The 17,212-nt window shown below is 36.2% G+C and overlaps 1 protein-coding gene across 3 annotated transcripts in view; it reads right to left on the bottom strand.

The window, feature by feature from the left end:
• larp4b (La ribonucleoprotein 4B) overlaps positions 1-14,461 on the bottom strand; it is a 35,844-nt gene extending 21,383 nt beyond the window's left edge. The window contains exons 1-2 of one of the 3 annotated variants that reach the window (XM_028020188.1): positions 13,921-14,461; positions 7,677-7,810 (exon numbers count right to left, since the gene is read on the bottom strand). In XM_028020188.1, coding sequence (XP_027875989.1) covers positions 7,677-7,757 — 81 coding nt within the window. In that variant the 5' untranslated portion in view covers positions 7,758-7,810; positions 13,921-14,461. Of the gene's footprint in view, positions 1-2,359; positions 3,014-7,676; positions 7,811-13,920 lie in introns of those variants that run through there. The other 2 variants (XM_028020190.1, XM_028020187.1) reach the window with 2 other exon arrangements.
• Positions 14,462-17,212: the final 2,751 nt, after the last annotated feature.

Genomic DNA, 17,212 nt, shown 5'->3' on the forward strand with positions numbered 1-17,212 from the left:
AATCAGCCTTTATTGTCGTCGCAAAGAAGCATAACAAAATTTGTTTCAATAGAGCTTATCCAAAGAACCAAAAGTTAAAAACTAACATCAGAAGGCATGGGTAGACGGCTGCCAAAGGCCGCAGCCATCGTGTGAAAAGCTCAACCCTTTCTGACTGACTTCACATCAATACAGTGTAGGGCTGATCTGTTGATTATTTTTGGGATCAACTTATCAATAACGGGATAGTAAAAGTTTCTTCATAGAAGTTTTATGAACTTATGAAGCTAAAACTGCTACCTGAGGAGTTCTGGGTAGAAAATATTTTTCAGAAAAGGTGAGTTTTTATCTTAAATGCAAAATCTATATAATTTTTGTACAGTTTTGGTTTAACTGCTGCTGTTCTTTCAGCAAATAGCATGTTTTAGAGTGCACTCCAGTTAACGATTAACCGATGGATAGCTAAATTGGTTAATGATTATTTTAACAATAGATTCATCACAATTATTTCAGGCCTACATTCACAATACTTTCACCCATTTTCTCTACAAATGAAGAAGGAAACAAATATCGTGACAGACATTTATATAGCACCTAAATACTTCACACTATTGCCATTAATGTTTATTTTAAATACATTCCAGCTTGATTTTACCGTCAGCAAACAATAGTGAATAAAACATAAATCAGAGACAGGGAGGCATCATGGAGTGATTTATCGTTCACCGGCATGGGCAATTTTTCCAAGACTGTTTAGTGACAAATAATCCAACAGAGAAAAGAAACTGTAACTCTTGATTCAGATGAAATTTAACCAAGCACTATCTGCAGAGACTGATCCCACGCACATGTTACCAGACCAGAATGAAACAGACCACAGAACCAGAGGCAGCTGGGTTCAGGCAAAATTCAAAATAACTTCCTTAGTTTTGCAAAAACAAAAATGTGTGCAGTGGTTTTTGGTTTTTCTGAAAAAGAAGTTAAAGGTGAAGGCTAAAGGGGACTTCCTGTTTATGCAGCACCAACATCTACGTAGCCTGATTGATCCACTCTAAACCAGCAGAGGGATATACGCCTAATTCTCACAAGCAAAACTCAGATTATGTGGATAAATGTGAGACTTGCCCAATCCCTCCAAGTCAAATATAAAGTATTCTAGTGTAATGTTGTCAGAAGAAGTAAAAGACATTTATTTCTGAACATTAACTCTTAACATTAATGTTCAGAGTAACAATTAGAGATCCACGATACATCGGCATCAATAGCTCCAGTGCTGAAGGTTTTTTAGATATTAAAGTTCATTGATTTGGAGAGATTGTATTTACATTATTATTATATATACTTAGAAATGGTTTCAAAACAACAATTTTATCAGTTATCGCAATAATTTCTGGAACTATTTATTGTTGAGCATAATTTGTTATCATGACAAGCCTAATAGCCCGTCTTAATATCGGCTATCAATGTTGGCCCAAATTTTCATATTTATGCAGGCCCAGTAATAATACTGGTCAGAACTGGAGCAGAAATTACTATGTCATCAGACTTTTGTCGTGTCAAATCATAGTTTTTGTCACCTGGAGTTAATTACAAGCAGACAGGGGTGCCGGTTTGCTCCAAGCTCCAGCTATTGATTCTATTCCATTTATTTCCTCCTCCTCACAGGATGAATTTCAATATAGATTTTCACTTTATGAGCTTAAATTCAAGAGAGACTTTTTGCTATTCCTACTTTGTCATGGGAGGATACCTGAGTTTGACATTTCTTTTTCATCATCAATCAATCAATTTTATTTGTGTAGCATATTTCAGCAACAAGGCAGTTCAAAGTGCTTTACATCATGAAAACAAAATCATCATAAATACATGACAGAGTCAACTGTGAAAATCAGGAGCAGACATTACATTTTGTGAAGTGCCATAGTTAAAATCCTCGATACACATCAAATATGTTATTCAATTTTCAGTTGTTATGGTTCAAACGCAACTCTGAACAGGAGGGGTTTTAAATCTCAATTTAATAAGTTAACTCTGTTAACTTATTAAATTGACTGCTACCTGTCAATTTAACTCAGTGTTTTAGCCGTTTTTCAGTTTTAAGGAAGTTTATTCCAGATTTCAGGTGAATAGACGCACTCTTCTGCAACGTCTTGTTCGATCCTGAAGTACCCTTTTCCCTCCTTTATAGGGAAAAAATGGAGAAATGAATAGAAATATTATACTGAATTAAACACCTAAATGGTGTTTTAAAGTTGTATTTAGGTTCTAAATAAGTAAAGAACTTTTATATCGTTAGAAATCATTCACTTTTTTGCATTACAAGCAGAAATTAAAGTATTTCTGAGGGTCTTGGTGGCCTAAACCCACTGGAAATACTCACAGGATTAAAGGAGTAGTTCAGCCTGCACGCCTCGCAGGCAAACAGACCATAACCCAGAGCCGTGGTGAGAGCCAGCGCATCATTTAACTCCTCAGGCACTGGAGGCCAGAAGCCTCCTGTAGAAGGTGGTAAAAAGCTCCACTCCATCCAATCCATGATTAGAACTCAGTAAAAACACGCTCCCACATGCAGGCAGAATGAGACCTCCGATCATCCCCGTGTGATTTTGAGTTTTAGCCGGACTCCTCTGATTCCGTCTCCTCCGAGCTGCTCCGTCGATTCAACAAATCTGATGACAGCAGAGAGGCTCGGCTGCCCTGGTGGGCAAGGCTGACGTTGCACAAGCTGAGTGGCTGCCTCCTCCTGTTCAGCATCCGTGTCTGCTTTTGTTTTTGTCACCGTTGCACTGAGTCATTCTCTGGGAAAACAGCGGAGACGTCCATGGGGCTTTGAGGCGCTCACCTGAAGCCTTTACGTACGCTACAGCTCAACCCTCATGAGTCTTTTAATGGACTAACTCCGCTAATTAGCTGCTGGGAGCAGAACGAAAACACAGTGAAACCTGTTTCCTCTTACAGGAGGAGAAACAAGTCAAAACAAGAAACAGATCCATAGAAAGACAGACGAGTCCAACTGGAAGCTGCACCAGCAGGTCCAGGCCAGGCAGACACACACACGGCAGGCTGTGCTAAAGCTTCAGCTCCTGTCCGAGTCGGCTGCCATAGAAACCCCCCGCTGACATCACCAGATGCGTTTTTTTTTTTGTTTTGTTTTTTTTTTTAAACCGGGCATTGCTTGACCTTTAGAGATTTTAAATGTTCCTATTCCTCAACGAGGGTGAAAAGGTTGGCTGGCGTGATGACAGAGAGAGAGACGGTTCTGTTTTTGTTGGAGTGATTCAGAGGCGAGTTACTGCCGGTGTCATCCCAGAGCAGCTGATGAAGCACCGCCAAGATAAGAGCAGCGACTGCAAACAGCTGAATCTGGACTAATCTGCTGGTGTGCAAACATCAGGAGCAATCAGAGGCTTGGTATGAACTGAGAAACACCAGGGTAGTTATTTTTATTGCATACAATACTACAACAAACGTCTTCTGGAATCAGAGTGAAAACAGTCAACTACGGCAGAAAAGAAATTGGATTGATGGTTATTTTTCAAATAATTATCAGCTAATTTAGTTGATAGACTCAAAAAAAGGCCATTTGTTGAAAGACCAACAAAGTCAGAGCAGTAATTAAGCCAAAAGTGAAGAAGAAGATAGGATGTGTGCATTTTTTCTTTTCTCCCAGTTATGTTAGTTTAGTTATGTACAAATAAGAAAATAAGTTATACTGTTTTATAAATCACACTTGGAAATATTCTGTCATTTTCAAAGAAACATGACTTTTTTTCTTCTTTTAAGTTTTGAAATAAAGAAAAACATTTTCCTCAGACGGACATTCAGGATTAAAAGTTCTTCCATTAAGACAATTTGTACCAGCCGTCAAACTGACATTTATTACATAACTGTCTCCATGTTATCTACTGGCGAAAAACCAAACAGAAACAACTGGTGCTCTCTTTTCTAACAGACTCACTACAGTCTTTGCCTTTCTTCATGTCTGAACTATAAATGCCTTGACTTGAACAATATCCTATTTCATAGGATATTGACCTATGACATAGGTCAATATCCAATGCGTTTTGAACACATATGTGCTCAACATATGGGTTCGTTTGGTCTGGAAGAACAGATTTCAGCTGCTTAAAATGCAGACGGATATGAAACTATTGGCAGGAAATGCTAAAAGTTGAGAAAACTACTTTCAGATAGTGCATATATTGAGGTCTACGCTTAACATTTTGAGATAAATCAATAAAATTACCATAATTATTTAGTTTAGCTATTTTTCTGTGATGTAGAAATAGTTGCTGCATGTCCCTTTATTCCCAATATGGAAAGAATTTCCTCTCTGTTTGCAGTGGAGCTGAATCTCCCTGAACTGAATATGCTAAAAACGCTGGAAGCCGTCATTTGGTTCACTGATTGCTTTTCCACCACCAGCAGCTTTAATGAGACCTACAGCCTGAAGCGTTACCCCACCACACGCCATCAGGGCATCAGTTTGCCCCCTTTCCATTTCCGCTGCTTCTTATCTGTTTTCCAGTCTTTATCATGATCTTTCCTTTTCCGAATTTTGCAGCTTGCAGGGTAAAAGCTCCTTCCAATGCCTGAAGGCGTCACACTAAATTTTAACCCATTTAAAGCTGCAGAATGTAACTTTTATATATATATATGTGTGTTAATTGAGCTAATTATAAACAACCAATTAAGAGCCAGGAGACAGGCCTTAGCGCTGTCAATACCAACATCATGTGGCGCTGCTCATTCCCCTTGTTGCAGCTAGCATAGCCTGACATTTATTACAGTAGATAAACTGTTTTCCTGTAGCTGTAAGTTGTTTTTCCACCATTAGCATATTAAGCAGAGTACAGAAGCATGACTGACAGCGCTAAGACCCGCCTCCTGGCTCTGATTGGTTGTTTTTGGTCGGGAACTGTGCATTTCTTCAGACAGCAGTAGAAGCTTAAAAAGGATATTGAGGTGATTGATTTTTTGACAGATTGTCTCCATCTAGGCCTGTCACAATAACAAATTTTGCTGAACGATATATTGTCCCAGAAGATATTGTGATGTAAGCGATAAAATTGTTGTTTTCAGACCATTTTCAAGTAATATAATGCAAGAACACATTCTCAAAGATCCGTAAACTTTAAATAATAATGAAGATTTAAGACTGGAGCTGGAAGACATTTTAAATATCCGACATATATAAACAAAACAACAAATAAAATGAATTATGAAGTCTCTCTAACAAAATTGTCCTTCAAAAGCAGGTCTAGCTGAGACCAAAGCACCAGACTAAAGACTTTTGTCATCCAGTTTTTTTGTAGAAAGAGAGAAAAATGATAAATCATACAAATGGAAATTATTGTATTTGTTTTCATTTATCATGCAATTACATGCCTCATCATATACTGTCACAACATGGTGACAGTTTTAACAAATATGCAAAAATGATTTTTATAAAAGTTGTATACTGTAGCTTTAACATCTGACCGAAAACCCACTCTAAGGTAAAATCATAAATCAGACCAAATTGTTGGACTATAAACTCGATTCCGTTGTATATTGTTGGGGCTTCCCACCCAGTGACCACATTTAGCCCAAACAGTCACTGCAGAAGTCTACCATGTGTTTCCATCAATCAACTCTGCAGGTCCAAGCAGCTCCATGGAGGAATAATACGCCATGCAAGCTGTTTGAATGCCTTCAGGAGAGACACTAGGCAGAAGAGTTGAAAAGTAAACACAGCCTGCATCGCTTTGGCATGAGCGTTTTTTCAGTTCTTTAAAACCTCTGGATGTGTAGGTTTCAGTTCCGCTCCCTGAATTTGGAGACGTTCTGCAGAGTCTGAATGTCTTATCTCTAGGAGCCACCGTTTCTCTTTGGAAAGATTTCTCATCCTGAAGTTACATAATCTTTGTTGTGAAGCTACATGAGCAGATCAGCAACTTCAAGATGTGTAAACAAACAGTAACTGCTGTGTTTATTATAAAACTAACCGGGTAATTTAAATCAGACTGATTTTTCCAACTTTTAAGTATCACATTTAACCAACATGCTACAGTTCACCTATAGTGATAATAATTATTATTTTACTCAAAACTGGGGAGAAAGAGAGAAGACGGGTCAGAATTTAATCCCTGCTTTACAATGAAACCAATCATTTCCAAAAATAAAAACAGGCCGCAGATAAACATTACAGAGGCGTTTAATTTGAATCACTTCAACACGTAAAGCGTGTTTCTAGCCGAGGAAGCCATTTCCTCAACATCTGGGAACAAAGGGAGGGAAGTGACTGATGGCTGCAGCCTTGTGTTGTTGGATCAGAGTGATGAACTATCCGCAGGTCCTGATGCAACGCTTTCTAAGAAAGGTTTCAGAAATAATAACAGACTGAGGCTTCTCCATCACTGTGATGACAGACCTGGATTTACATGAGGATCAACACACTGGGCCCTTCCGACACACCCATCACCCAACAGATAGCCGATTTCCCACGATGCACTTTTCATCAGAACTTAAGATGCAAAAACCAAAAAAAAAACATTTTCTGCTTTACAAAAACAGACATTGTTTCATTAACACTTAGAAACCTGTTGCATTCAATTGTTATCTTGAATTAGGAAATTAAGTTTTCAGCATAACCCCACATTTCTAATGTTAAAATTAAAACATTTTTCAAACAAAATATTGCTAAACTTAGGCACAATTGTAATACAAAATATATTACAAATATTAATCCCTATTAACTAGAAACAACCAATCAGAGCCAGGAGGCGGGTCTCAGCGCCATCAAGCACTATTTTGTGTGTCACCGCAGCTAGCATAGCATGCAGTGAATGCTAAGGCTAGTTAGCATGGTCACCAAAGACGCCTGACAAATGGTTTTCTTTTAGCAGTAAGTCGTTTCTCCACCATTAGAGCATTTAGCAGCGACTACATGAGAATGATTGGCAGCACTAAGACCCTCCTCCAGGCTCTTATTGGTTATTTTTGGTCCATTTCTTCAGACAATAATAGCAGCTCTGGGAGGAGGTGGAGGAGATTGATCTTCTCACAGATTATCTGCCTCGTATTATACTGTAATGACATGCTAACATTTTTAACAAATATGAAACTAAAACACATATATAAAGTTACATACTGCAGATTTAACTAAATTGACAAAAAAAATGCCCCCAGAATGCACCACTACAATTCACTATTCTGTTTGTTTCTTGCTGGATTTCTATTTGAATGTTGACAAAATAAGAACATAAACTCAAAGTTAGTCTCAAATTATATTCTCCAGAATTATAGATACACAATTTAAAACGTAAATCACTATGAAATTGATCAAAAATGTATATAAACAGTCCTGTTTCTCCAGTGGTCACACAAACAATCCTGCACATTTCCAGTTTGTTTCGGTTTTTATTTGTCCTAAACTCACGAAAGGAGAGAAATAAAAGCAGGTCGTGGTTCTTTAGTTACAGGAGATGTTTTCCTATCATTCACCAAGAATTTCTTCTTCATAAAACACAATCTGTGTGGGAAATCAGCCAGCAAATAGCTCAACACAATACCATTGTCAGGCCACATGTTGGCTTATTAGATAGAGCAACAATTTGAGCCATCAGAGGTGGCAAAAGTCACACCGCTTTGCTTAAATTGCTGCAAACCAAAACAGAAACGCTGAAAAATGGCAAAAGAAAAATCACAAAACTCACCAAATGAGAGTTCTCTTTTGCCTCTTGTACTTGCTGCACCTGTGGTTCAGCTACAACTTTCGTGTCCTGGTCAGAAGTCATGAGCCGTCTGCTTCTTGGCTCCTCAGGGAGAAGTCTCTGTGTCACCAAGTAAGCTTCAGAGGGAGCAAACGGAGACGAAAACATGTTAGCTTTGAACGCGGATGTTTAGCAAATATCAGCTGTGACGTGTGGGTGGATGGAGCGGGTCAAAGGTCAGTGGCCGGCAGTTACTTTAAGGAGAGACAAAGATGTGGCCAACAGAAGTGAATCTAACGTGATTAGCATGGTGAACCTTTTATTTTTAAACTGTATTTCTGTTTGTGGAGCTGCAAAAACAATTGACCTTTAATTCCACAAAACTTAATAAAAATGTAAAAATATCTTTCTCATTCTGTTTACAATGTTTGTTTGCCGTCTTCATGTTTTGTATTAAAAGGCAAAGACTGAGCATGTATTTGATTAGTAAAAGGACCAGGTGTTTTTACAGAAAGACTCACTGCACTCAGGTTATCTCCAGTCCCCTCATTGTGAGACGACCATCACCACTTGACTGGACCTCTGTCGAATTAACTCAGTTGCTTTAAATATTTATGTAATCATTTGTATTTTTATTTTAAATGCATTTTGGTAGAAAACAGTTTTCATTTTGATATTAAATGGGGTTTTTTCTATTTCTTTCCAAAAACAAACAATTTTGTTGTTCTTGATTGATTTGCAACATCAATAAAAGAGGCAAATACTTTTTATAGGCCTCGTAACTACTTGTGTCTCTCTAGTTTTCTCTCTCTCAGCTGACATTTTCATTTTTAAAACTTGACTCCTGAGAGGTGGAAACACGTATTTTCTGCTGTTCTGCTGAAGCTGTGTGTGAAGCGCTGATAATCCTGCCCAACAATCGGTGCCTGCCTGTGACACGGGCTCTGATTGTGTTTGCAGACAAAGCAGGGAGAGAATGGCATGGCTGTAAAACTGGTGACCTTTGAACCACATGATGACAATGATACACAGCCAGTGTGTCATTCCACAGATATGAATGAAGCTCAGAAAGAAAAAAAACATTTTAGGATCAAAACCTTCCTGAACAGTAGAATTAAAAGCATTTTTAAAAAATATTGTAGAATTACGTAATTATTCTTAGATTATTTCTTTTTAATTTTTAAAATTAAAAGCTGTTTTATGCACTATATTGGAGTAAAATAACTTTTTATTAGTTATTTATTTACACAAACTTACCTGGTTTAGATCTATATTCTGCAGTGAGCAACTGCACTTTTAAAACTAAGCAGTGATAATGTTGGAAATGTACAGTACACAGTTGGGTCAGAGATGTACTTGCACAAAGACAGCAGTTAATGTAACTTATATTATACAATATTGACCCAGTTTCACTGTTTGGGCCGATACGAATACAAACACCTACAACTTATGTCAAAGTGAGACCTCTTGTTTGTGCACAAATATCAGTCCAATTTTTCATATTTGAGCTTCCCTAACAGTTACTTTTTTATAGTTTAGAAAACTAACCTGTAACAATAATAGTTCACTTTCTAAGTTAACCTGAAGCTATACAAAATCTGAAATTATATTCAATTTAATAATAAAGAGGCAGGCTCACAAATACGCTTATGAAAAATGTCTATGCTCCAGCTTTTAGATTATGTATTCATCTTCAGTCAGTTTAATAGATGGATTCACATCTTGCCCCATACCTGTCAAGCTTTGGGTTTGAGAAAACGGGAAATGTCTCCTGGAGTTGTGGGCTTAGGGTGGGGAGTGGGAGGCAGGTGAACGAACGAACGCAAGATAGGGTGGAGGGCAGGAAATAGACCAGACAAACAAACGTATAAGTCCGGGGGGGAGAGACAAACGAACAAACGTAATGTATGACCGGTAGACCAGTAGACTAAAGTAAGAAAGGGGGGAGCAATACGGGATATTTATGGCACCTTCGTTCGTCACACTCAGAAACTCATCTACCAGCCATGTACCGCCACGATGCACTGTTACACTGTAACCACCAACTACTCAGCCGCCCGCCGTGTTCAGTCTATCCGCTCACCTGTATAAATACTCCCACACCGCTCTCCCCACCGTTAGGGTTAGCATCCAGCAGCTCCCGAAGGAGAAAGGTTGCCGTACTCCAGGCATCGCGCCAGTCATTTTAAGAATGCCTATTGGTCCCCCAAAAACGATGAAAACCCGGGCGTTATCAGCAATCAATAAAATTCCCACGGGTCAAACTTGAAAATTGGACGTTATGCCGCTAACACTTAACATTTGTCAACAACTCAGAGCCGGAAGTCAGAGCTCCACACAACGCACATAATGTTCCGGCCGGAACACGGTGCGCTAAATAATAAAACATAAATTAACAAAGCTTCGAGGCAGGTAAATTTTCCTTGAGGAATTTTAATAATCGAGATACTCAAATTCGAGGAATCGTTTCAGCCCTAACCAAGACGAAACAATAAACATCGGCCTGTCACAATAACACATTTAGCTGGATAATAAATCATCCCAGTAGTTATTGTGATAAACGATAATATTGTTTTGAGACCATATTTAATGGTAATGGCATAATAATGCAGGAACACATTCTCAAAAATCAATAAAACTTCAAATTAAAATAAATAATTAATACTGGAACTTTAAGACATTTCAAATATCCATAATACATAAACAAAACAAGAGAAACTACAAATAAAATGAATTATGAATTATATATTATTTCTGCCTGAATTTATAATTTTGTTACTAATTTATGTGCATTTATATACGTTTTCCATTTTAGTCTTTAAGGTACAAGAATTTGCACATCAATTCATATATTTTTCAGTCTGATATTTTAAAATATTAAATAATATATCATAATCAGTTACTCAGTACTTGAGAAGCCTTTTTGTTAAACATGTTTTCCCCTTGAATAATTTCTTTTTACTTTTATTTGAGTAAAGAGATGCTGAAGCAGTGATTTCCAAGTCAAACCAGCTTAAAAATAATAACATAACAGAAACCATGACCCGGGTTAAAACACATGAACAGTAGGGTAGTGAGTCAGTCAGTCTCATTGTCTAGACAATCCTGAACCAAAACATCCTCCACCCTCCCGCCTTTTTCCACACCTTTGTTTTCCGTCTGCATAATTTTACAGAGTAATTTATGACCCCGTGGTTCTCTGAAATAAATCTGCCGCAAAAAGCCGCAGTGGTCCACCAAGTATGTTTCCAGTCTGACTTTTTTACAGACAAACAAGTGGTTCTGTTTCAGAGTCTTGGAACACAGATTTAATTGGCTTCTTAAGAGCGAACAGAAGTCTACTGAGATCAAGAATCTAAAAAACAAAAACTCTGAGAAATAAGCATATCAATTAAAAAAAGGTTATTATGGAAAATATGTAGATTAATTAGAATCTGATGACTTTTAAGCATTTAATTTATAACACTGAATTTTAATCTTCTGCAAATATATTTATCAATTTTGTTTCTTTTACTTAAAATTCGGCAGAAAGAATTTCATTTTCAAAATTTTGCCTATCAAAATTTGTACGGTCAAAGGTTGCCTTTGAAAAATTTGCCTTAAATAACACCTGAAGAAAATTGCCTTGTAACACTCGAACGCAACTACTAATATTTGCCTTTAAAATTTCACCTAAAATTAAAATAAGACAAAAATAATTGGCAGAAATTTGCTTTTAAAAACCCAACTGCAACGCTTTGTAAAAATTAACTGACAAAAAGTTGCCTTTAAAAATTCACCTAAAAAAGAAGAAAAAAATTCGTCTGTATAAATTTGCCCTAAAACCTCAAATGCAAAAATTCAACTACAAAAATCGATTCAAGCGTCTCTAAACAAAAAAACCAATAACTATATATATAGAGTATATTCCAATAAACATGTGATCAATATCAATAGACAATACATGTGATATAATATTTAATATTTATTTAAAGTCTCCCACAGCTAGCTAAGCTAGTTTGACAGAATCAACTAACTCGCTCACTCCTTGGTTGCCCAGCAACTCGCTCTCTCTTTGGTTACCTAGCAACAACTTGATGACTAACTTGTGCAGTCAGTTTCAGGTTGTGCCTCATAACTGCTTCAGAGTTTCAAACATCGATGTGAAGTGAAAACTGAATAAAACAGGAAAGGTCACACCACCAGTTTGGTAGTATTTCAGATATTTAAAACATAAAACAAATCAATAAGTATAGATATAAAACGCTTATATTGTGATATTTTGTGAATATTGGTGAATTTGTTACTATGTTAATGTTTTGCAACAACTCTAGATTTTACCAACACAAATAATTATTATAATTGTCATTTAATGAAAAGCATCTTTAATTTCAGCAGAATTAGGAAAAAAATTTGCTTTTGTATTTAAAAATAAGAGCAAGAGAAATATAAATCTTAGTTTCACATCTTATTTTTCTAATGTTTCCATGATATCAAAAATATTTTAGAAATCCATAAAACATATATATGTGAAAAGATTTCAAACAAATATCACCCATTCCAGATTGATACCTTGATTCTGCTTGTAAACATTTTCAAATCTTATTTCACAGCCATGTTTGGCATTTTAATCAGCTCCAGTTTAATTTCTGGTCCAGTTCTACTTTAATATCATTCATTTAAAATCCGAAAAGGTGGTTAAAATTGTTCTTCAATTGTTTGAATGGGTAAACATTCAGTCAAAAAGACAATTTAAAAATCCTGACCGATAAAATGTTAAAAATTCAACTGGGATTTGGCAAAGCAAACATATAATTTAAGTGGATCAATACAACCACTTAAATTTTGTGCAATGTTTACCCAAAACACAAACATTGAAAGAAAAGACGTCTCTCAAGGGAATTTCGGAGGTTCTCAGCAATACTACCGTAGGCCTGAATCAAGAACAAATTTTGCTGAATGATAAATTGATAAATTGCAAATAAGAAGTTATTGCGATAAATTATAATATAGTTGGTTTGACATAATTTTCAAGAACACATTCTCAAATATCAGTAAGTGTTAAATAAATAAACAAAACAACAAATAAAATGAATTATGAAGTCTCTGTAACAAAAATTGTCCTTCAAACAAAGGGCTACTTGGGACTAAAACAACAGACTGAAGACTTTTGTTATCCAGGTTTTGGCAGAAAGGGAGGAAAAAATTTTTATAAATCATGCAAATGGAGAATATCGGGTTTGTTTTAATTTATCGTGAGATTTACTTATTTATTGAGACAGGCCTACAAACTATTTGTAAAACCTAAATTATTAAAATTCATCGATAGTTAAACTACAGACAGATCTAATTCTTTACAAACCCAAAAATGAACAATTACTAATTCAGAACTACCAGAAAAAAACTTCAGTATGTGGCATTAAACTGTGAAATAATTTGATTTTTTTTAAATTATCACACAAACATAAATATTATTATTATTATTATTGGTGTTTTTTTGTTGTTGATACTTGTTTTCAGTCAATTGTTTTAAAAAAATAATGAGGTTCTTGCTGCTGTAATTAAATGTAAATAGATATTATATTGATGGGTTAACTAATAAATGCGTGTTTAAATGTTATATATTTGTATTAGACATGTAATACATGTTACATAGATAAGCTTATACTTCCACCCATTCCGTTGGATTTGCGAAACAAAAGACTTGACATAATGCAACACGCTGTATTTTTGTAAATATTAAAAAAATAATAAAAACATAAAACTTTGAGACAAAAAGTATAAAGCATCCACCTTTAGGGTAGAAATAGTGAAAATGTAGCTATAAATAACGACGCCTCCCAACACAACAGCCATGTTTGTTTGGATCAACTTTCCAAGTCAACACAGCAACTTCCACCACAGACGCAATGCAGACTCTGAGCCGAGAAAGACTGCAGCTCCCGGGCTAAAGGCCACGGCCATGACCGGCCTGTGGTCTGCAGGTGGAGGGGGGTACTATAAAGACCTAATCAGAGGTCGGTTCGGTCCGAATATGACCGTTTAAACGCCAACATAGCCCAGCTGTTAAAAAGCACTGCTGTAAAGTTAACTGGGCTAAGAAAGTAGCAACCGCGGCTAACTATAACTGGAAAGATGGCGTGATTCCGCGAAATTCCCAACCCCTCAACTGTTACAGATAACATCAATATTTAGTTATAATAACAGAAAACGTGGATGCCAATCCATTCCCACCTCAACGGGATGGTAAAGGCGGTTTCTCACTCACCTGTCAACTCTCACTGCGCGGCGGTACAAACACTGACGGAGGCGGCTCTTGGTGTTGCTGGACTCGGGCCTTCACTTTGGCTTCCTTCCGGGCTTTTTACGCTGACTTATCAGCGAGCAGCCAATATGGAGCGCCTTCTCTACCGACAGCAGCTCTAAACTTCACCAAAAGGAGCATTCAGGTGTAGCTGCTAGCTGTCGGGAGCCAAATGTAACGCAAAACGATGCCCCCGAAGCTGGAACCAAAAAAGGGCTGCGAGCTAACAGTTAGCTAGGTGGCTAACTATCAACTTTGTGCACTCGGGCTCAATAAATCTGGCGCCTCAAATCTCAAGCGGTGATGGATTTCTCCAGGCCAACAGCGGGCTCTGCGCAAAGAGGCAGTCGAAAAGCGACCGAAAGTAGCCCTGAAGCCAAGGAGAGAGCGTCTCAAAGCTTCAAATCGATCAAACAAGCCGTTGGTGCTAAAAGATGAGGCAGAGAGGATTTTGGAATGGAGAAGTCGGCGTTTCCTTTCCCTTTCGTGTGCAGCACTAAGATCGTCTATTGGTCCGCAGAGTAGTCACTCCAACGAGTTTGGAGACAAAATAGAACATTTCTGAGAATTAAAATGTCATTCTCATTATTAGACTATGGATATCGCTCATTTTGCATTAACAGAACGAATGCGTGAAAATTTCACAAGGAAAACAAAAATGGGAAAACTACTGAAGAGGATTATGGCCACTAAAATAAAAATAATTCTGACTTTAATCACAAAATTCTGATTTTAATCTCAGAATTCTGAAGAAGAAAAGTTACAATTCTGACTTTAATCTCAGAATTATACACTTAATCTCAGAATTAGTTTTTTTCTCCTAATTCTGAGAAGAAAAGTCCAAATACGATCTAATCTCAGAATTTTTAAGAAAGAACAAAAAAAAAAAACTAGATTCATGAGATTAATGTGAAAATTCAGATTTTCATCTCAGAATTCTGAGGAAGAAATTTAATTTTCTGACTTTTATCTCCAAATTAAAAATATAATATCAGAATTTATGTTTTTTTTCTCCTCAAAATTATGAGAAGGAAAATCAGAATCCTAACTTTAATCTCAAAATTCAGATTTTAATCTAAGAATTCTCACTTTCATCTATGGATTAAAAATTAAATCTCAAAATATTGTGTTTTCCCCTCAAAATTAAGAAAGTTGCAATTCTGATTAAGAACTCATGAGCCTTGAAATAATGAATGAATGTATACATGTGTGGAAATTTCATATAGAAGAAGAAATGTGAAAAATACATTGGAGGATTACAACCTTAAGGTTACGATTCCAACCTAAATTTGAGAATTAAACTTGTGATTTAGAAAACGCTGAATTCTGTGATTTGACTTTTTTCTCACAATTCTGGGGGAAAATAGAAATCTGTGTGGGGGGGGGAAGTACATTTTTATTATTAAAGTCAGTATTATTTTTCCAATCAATCAAATTTTATTTGTATAGCACATTTCAGCAGCAAGGCATTTCAAGGTGCTTTACATCATATCAAACACAGAAACACAATGCAACATAGAATCAACAATCAAAACACAACATTAAGTCAGGTTCCATCAATAAATTTGTAATCGATTATGTTTCAAATACAATCCTAAACAGGTGGGTTTTTAGTCGAGTTTGCATCCATAGAAGGTTTACCTGTTACACTCCTACTGTGTTATATGGAACAAAATACCTGTTGCTATTTTTATTCCCACTCACGCTCACAATCACACAGTTTAAAACGATGTAAACAGCATTTTAATGGGCTTCTGGCACAAGGCTCCATACACCTTTCATGGAATTTCACTCTGGGACTCCGCCGTCCGTCACGGATTTTTGTGCAATTCTATGGTACCTGTTAGTGTCTAGAATTTACAGGGTTTCCGTTACGCGCAGTGACCCTCAGTCACTCGCCGTTTTTCTTCCTAAGAATCCTCTTCTGTAAAAACAAATAAAGAAATCTTTTTAAGGGAAAATGCTGGGTTCAAATGTGAAAATTAGAATTTACATGAAGTGATTATATCAAACCCAAACTAATCCTGTTCCAGTTAAAAGTTATAAAAGTTGTTGGAAATGTGATGCAACAATTCTTTTTTTACCAAAATAAAAGCCACAAATTGAAAAAAATAAACTAAAAAAAAAAGAATTTTGGAGTTATATTGTGAAAAGTCAGTGTTCCAAATGCTACATTAAAACTGCCTCTGAAATTTTAACCTGCGCCTGGAAATGACCACAATCAGGTGTAGTCCATTCTGTTTGGAAGTGATTAAAGCAGAAGGTTTTACGGGGGAAAAGCAGGAAACAGGTTTTCTCCCAATTTCATCTTATCTGAAAGGAGACTTTAGATAAAGTAGCCAATAATTGTGCTAAAGTAAGAGTATTTGTACTCAGATAAAATTACAAATTTACCATTCAAAAATTTACTCCAGAGAAAAATTGACTACAAAAGTACTTTTAATAAACAAATGATATCATTAGAAAGACAAAAAACTGTAAAGTTATGAGCAAATTGTTGTATTTTTAAGACAAAATACAATATAATTAATTGCAAAAATTTCAAAGCTTAAGAAACTTTTCCAAAATATAATTTTTTTGTTTAAAATTAATCAAACTAATACTAACAGTGGGTAATGTGTTCATACATATTTGGCCGCCAGGCTCAGCAGACAGAAAACAGCATCAGAACAAAGCTAGTAAAAAAACAGGAAGTCTCACTTCAACCTAAACACTGTCTGGTGCTTTTATAGTTAACATGACAGTGATCATATATTCTTCCATTAGTCTGTCCTGTGTCCATCTATCAAAGTTTTTTATGCACATTTCGAAGTATCAAATTATAAAAGTTTGATGGAAATGGCAATATTAAAAAAAACTTCCTCAATTTTGCAAAAAATTTTGCTTTTCTGTACACAGCGGGCCGTCCTGATTGGTCCAGACGGCCAGAGGGCGCACGCGAACTTCTCTCGTGATCAAAGAAGATGGGCGGGGCTCTGGAACAGCGGCGCTCTCTGATTGGGTAATTTCTAATTAGCGCTGCTCACAACAAATCGGAGTGTTTTTTTCCTTCTTTTGCGTTTTTTGTTTAGTTTTTGTGTCTTAAAGTTTTTAAACGCTTTAAGAAAAGTGCCGTTTTAAAAAAAGGCAATAGATAAATTAGTGAATTTATATCTAAAAAAAGTAAAAATCAGGTATTTTGGGCATTATTAAGTTTATTAGGTCCCAAATTAATAAATGTATTGTTTAAAAACATTTAATTCTAAAATTATATGGA

Source organism: Xiphophorus couchianus, chromosome 6 (assembly GCF_001444195.1).
Source record: "Xiphophorus couchianus chromosome 6, X_couchianus-1.0, whole genome shotgun sequence".
In the NCBI taxonomy this organism is placed as follows: Eukaryota; Metazoa; Chordata; class Actinopteri; order Cyprinodontiformes; family Poeciliidae; genus Xiphophorus; species Xiphophorus couchianus.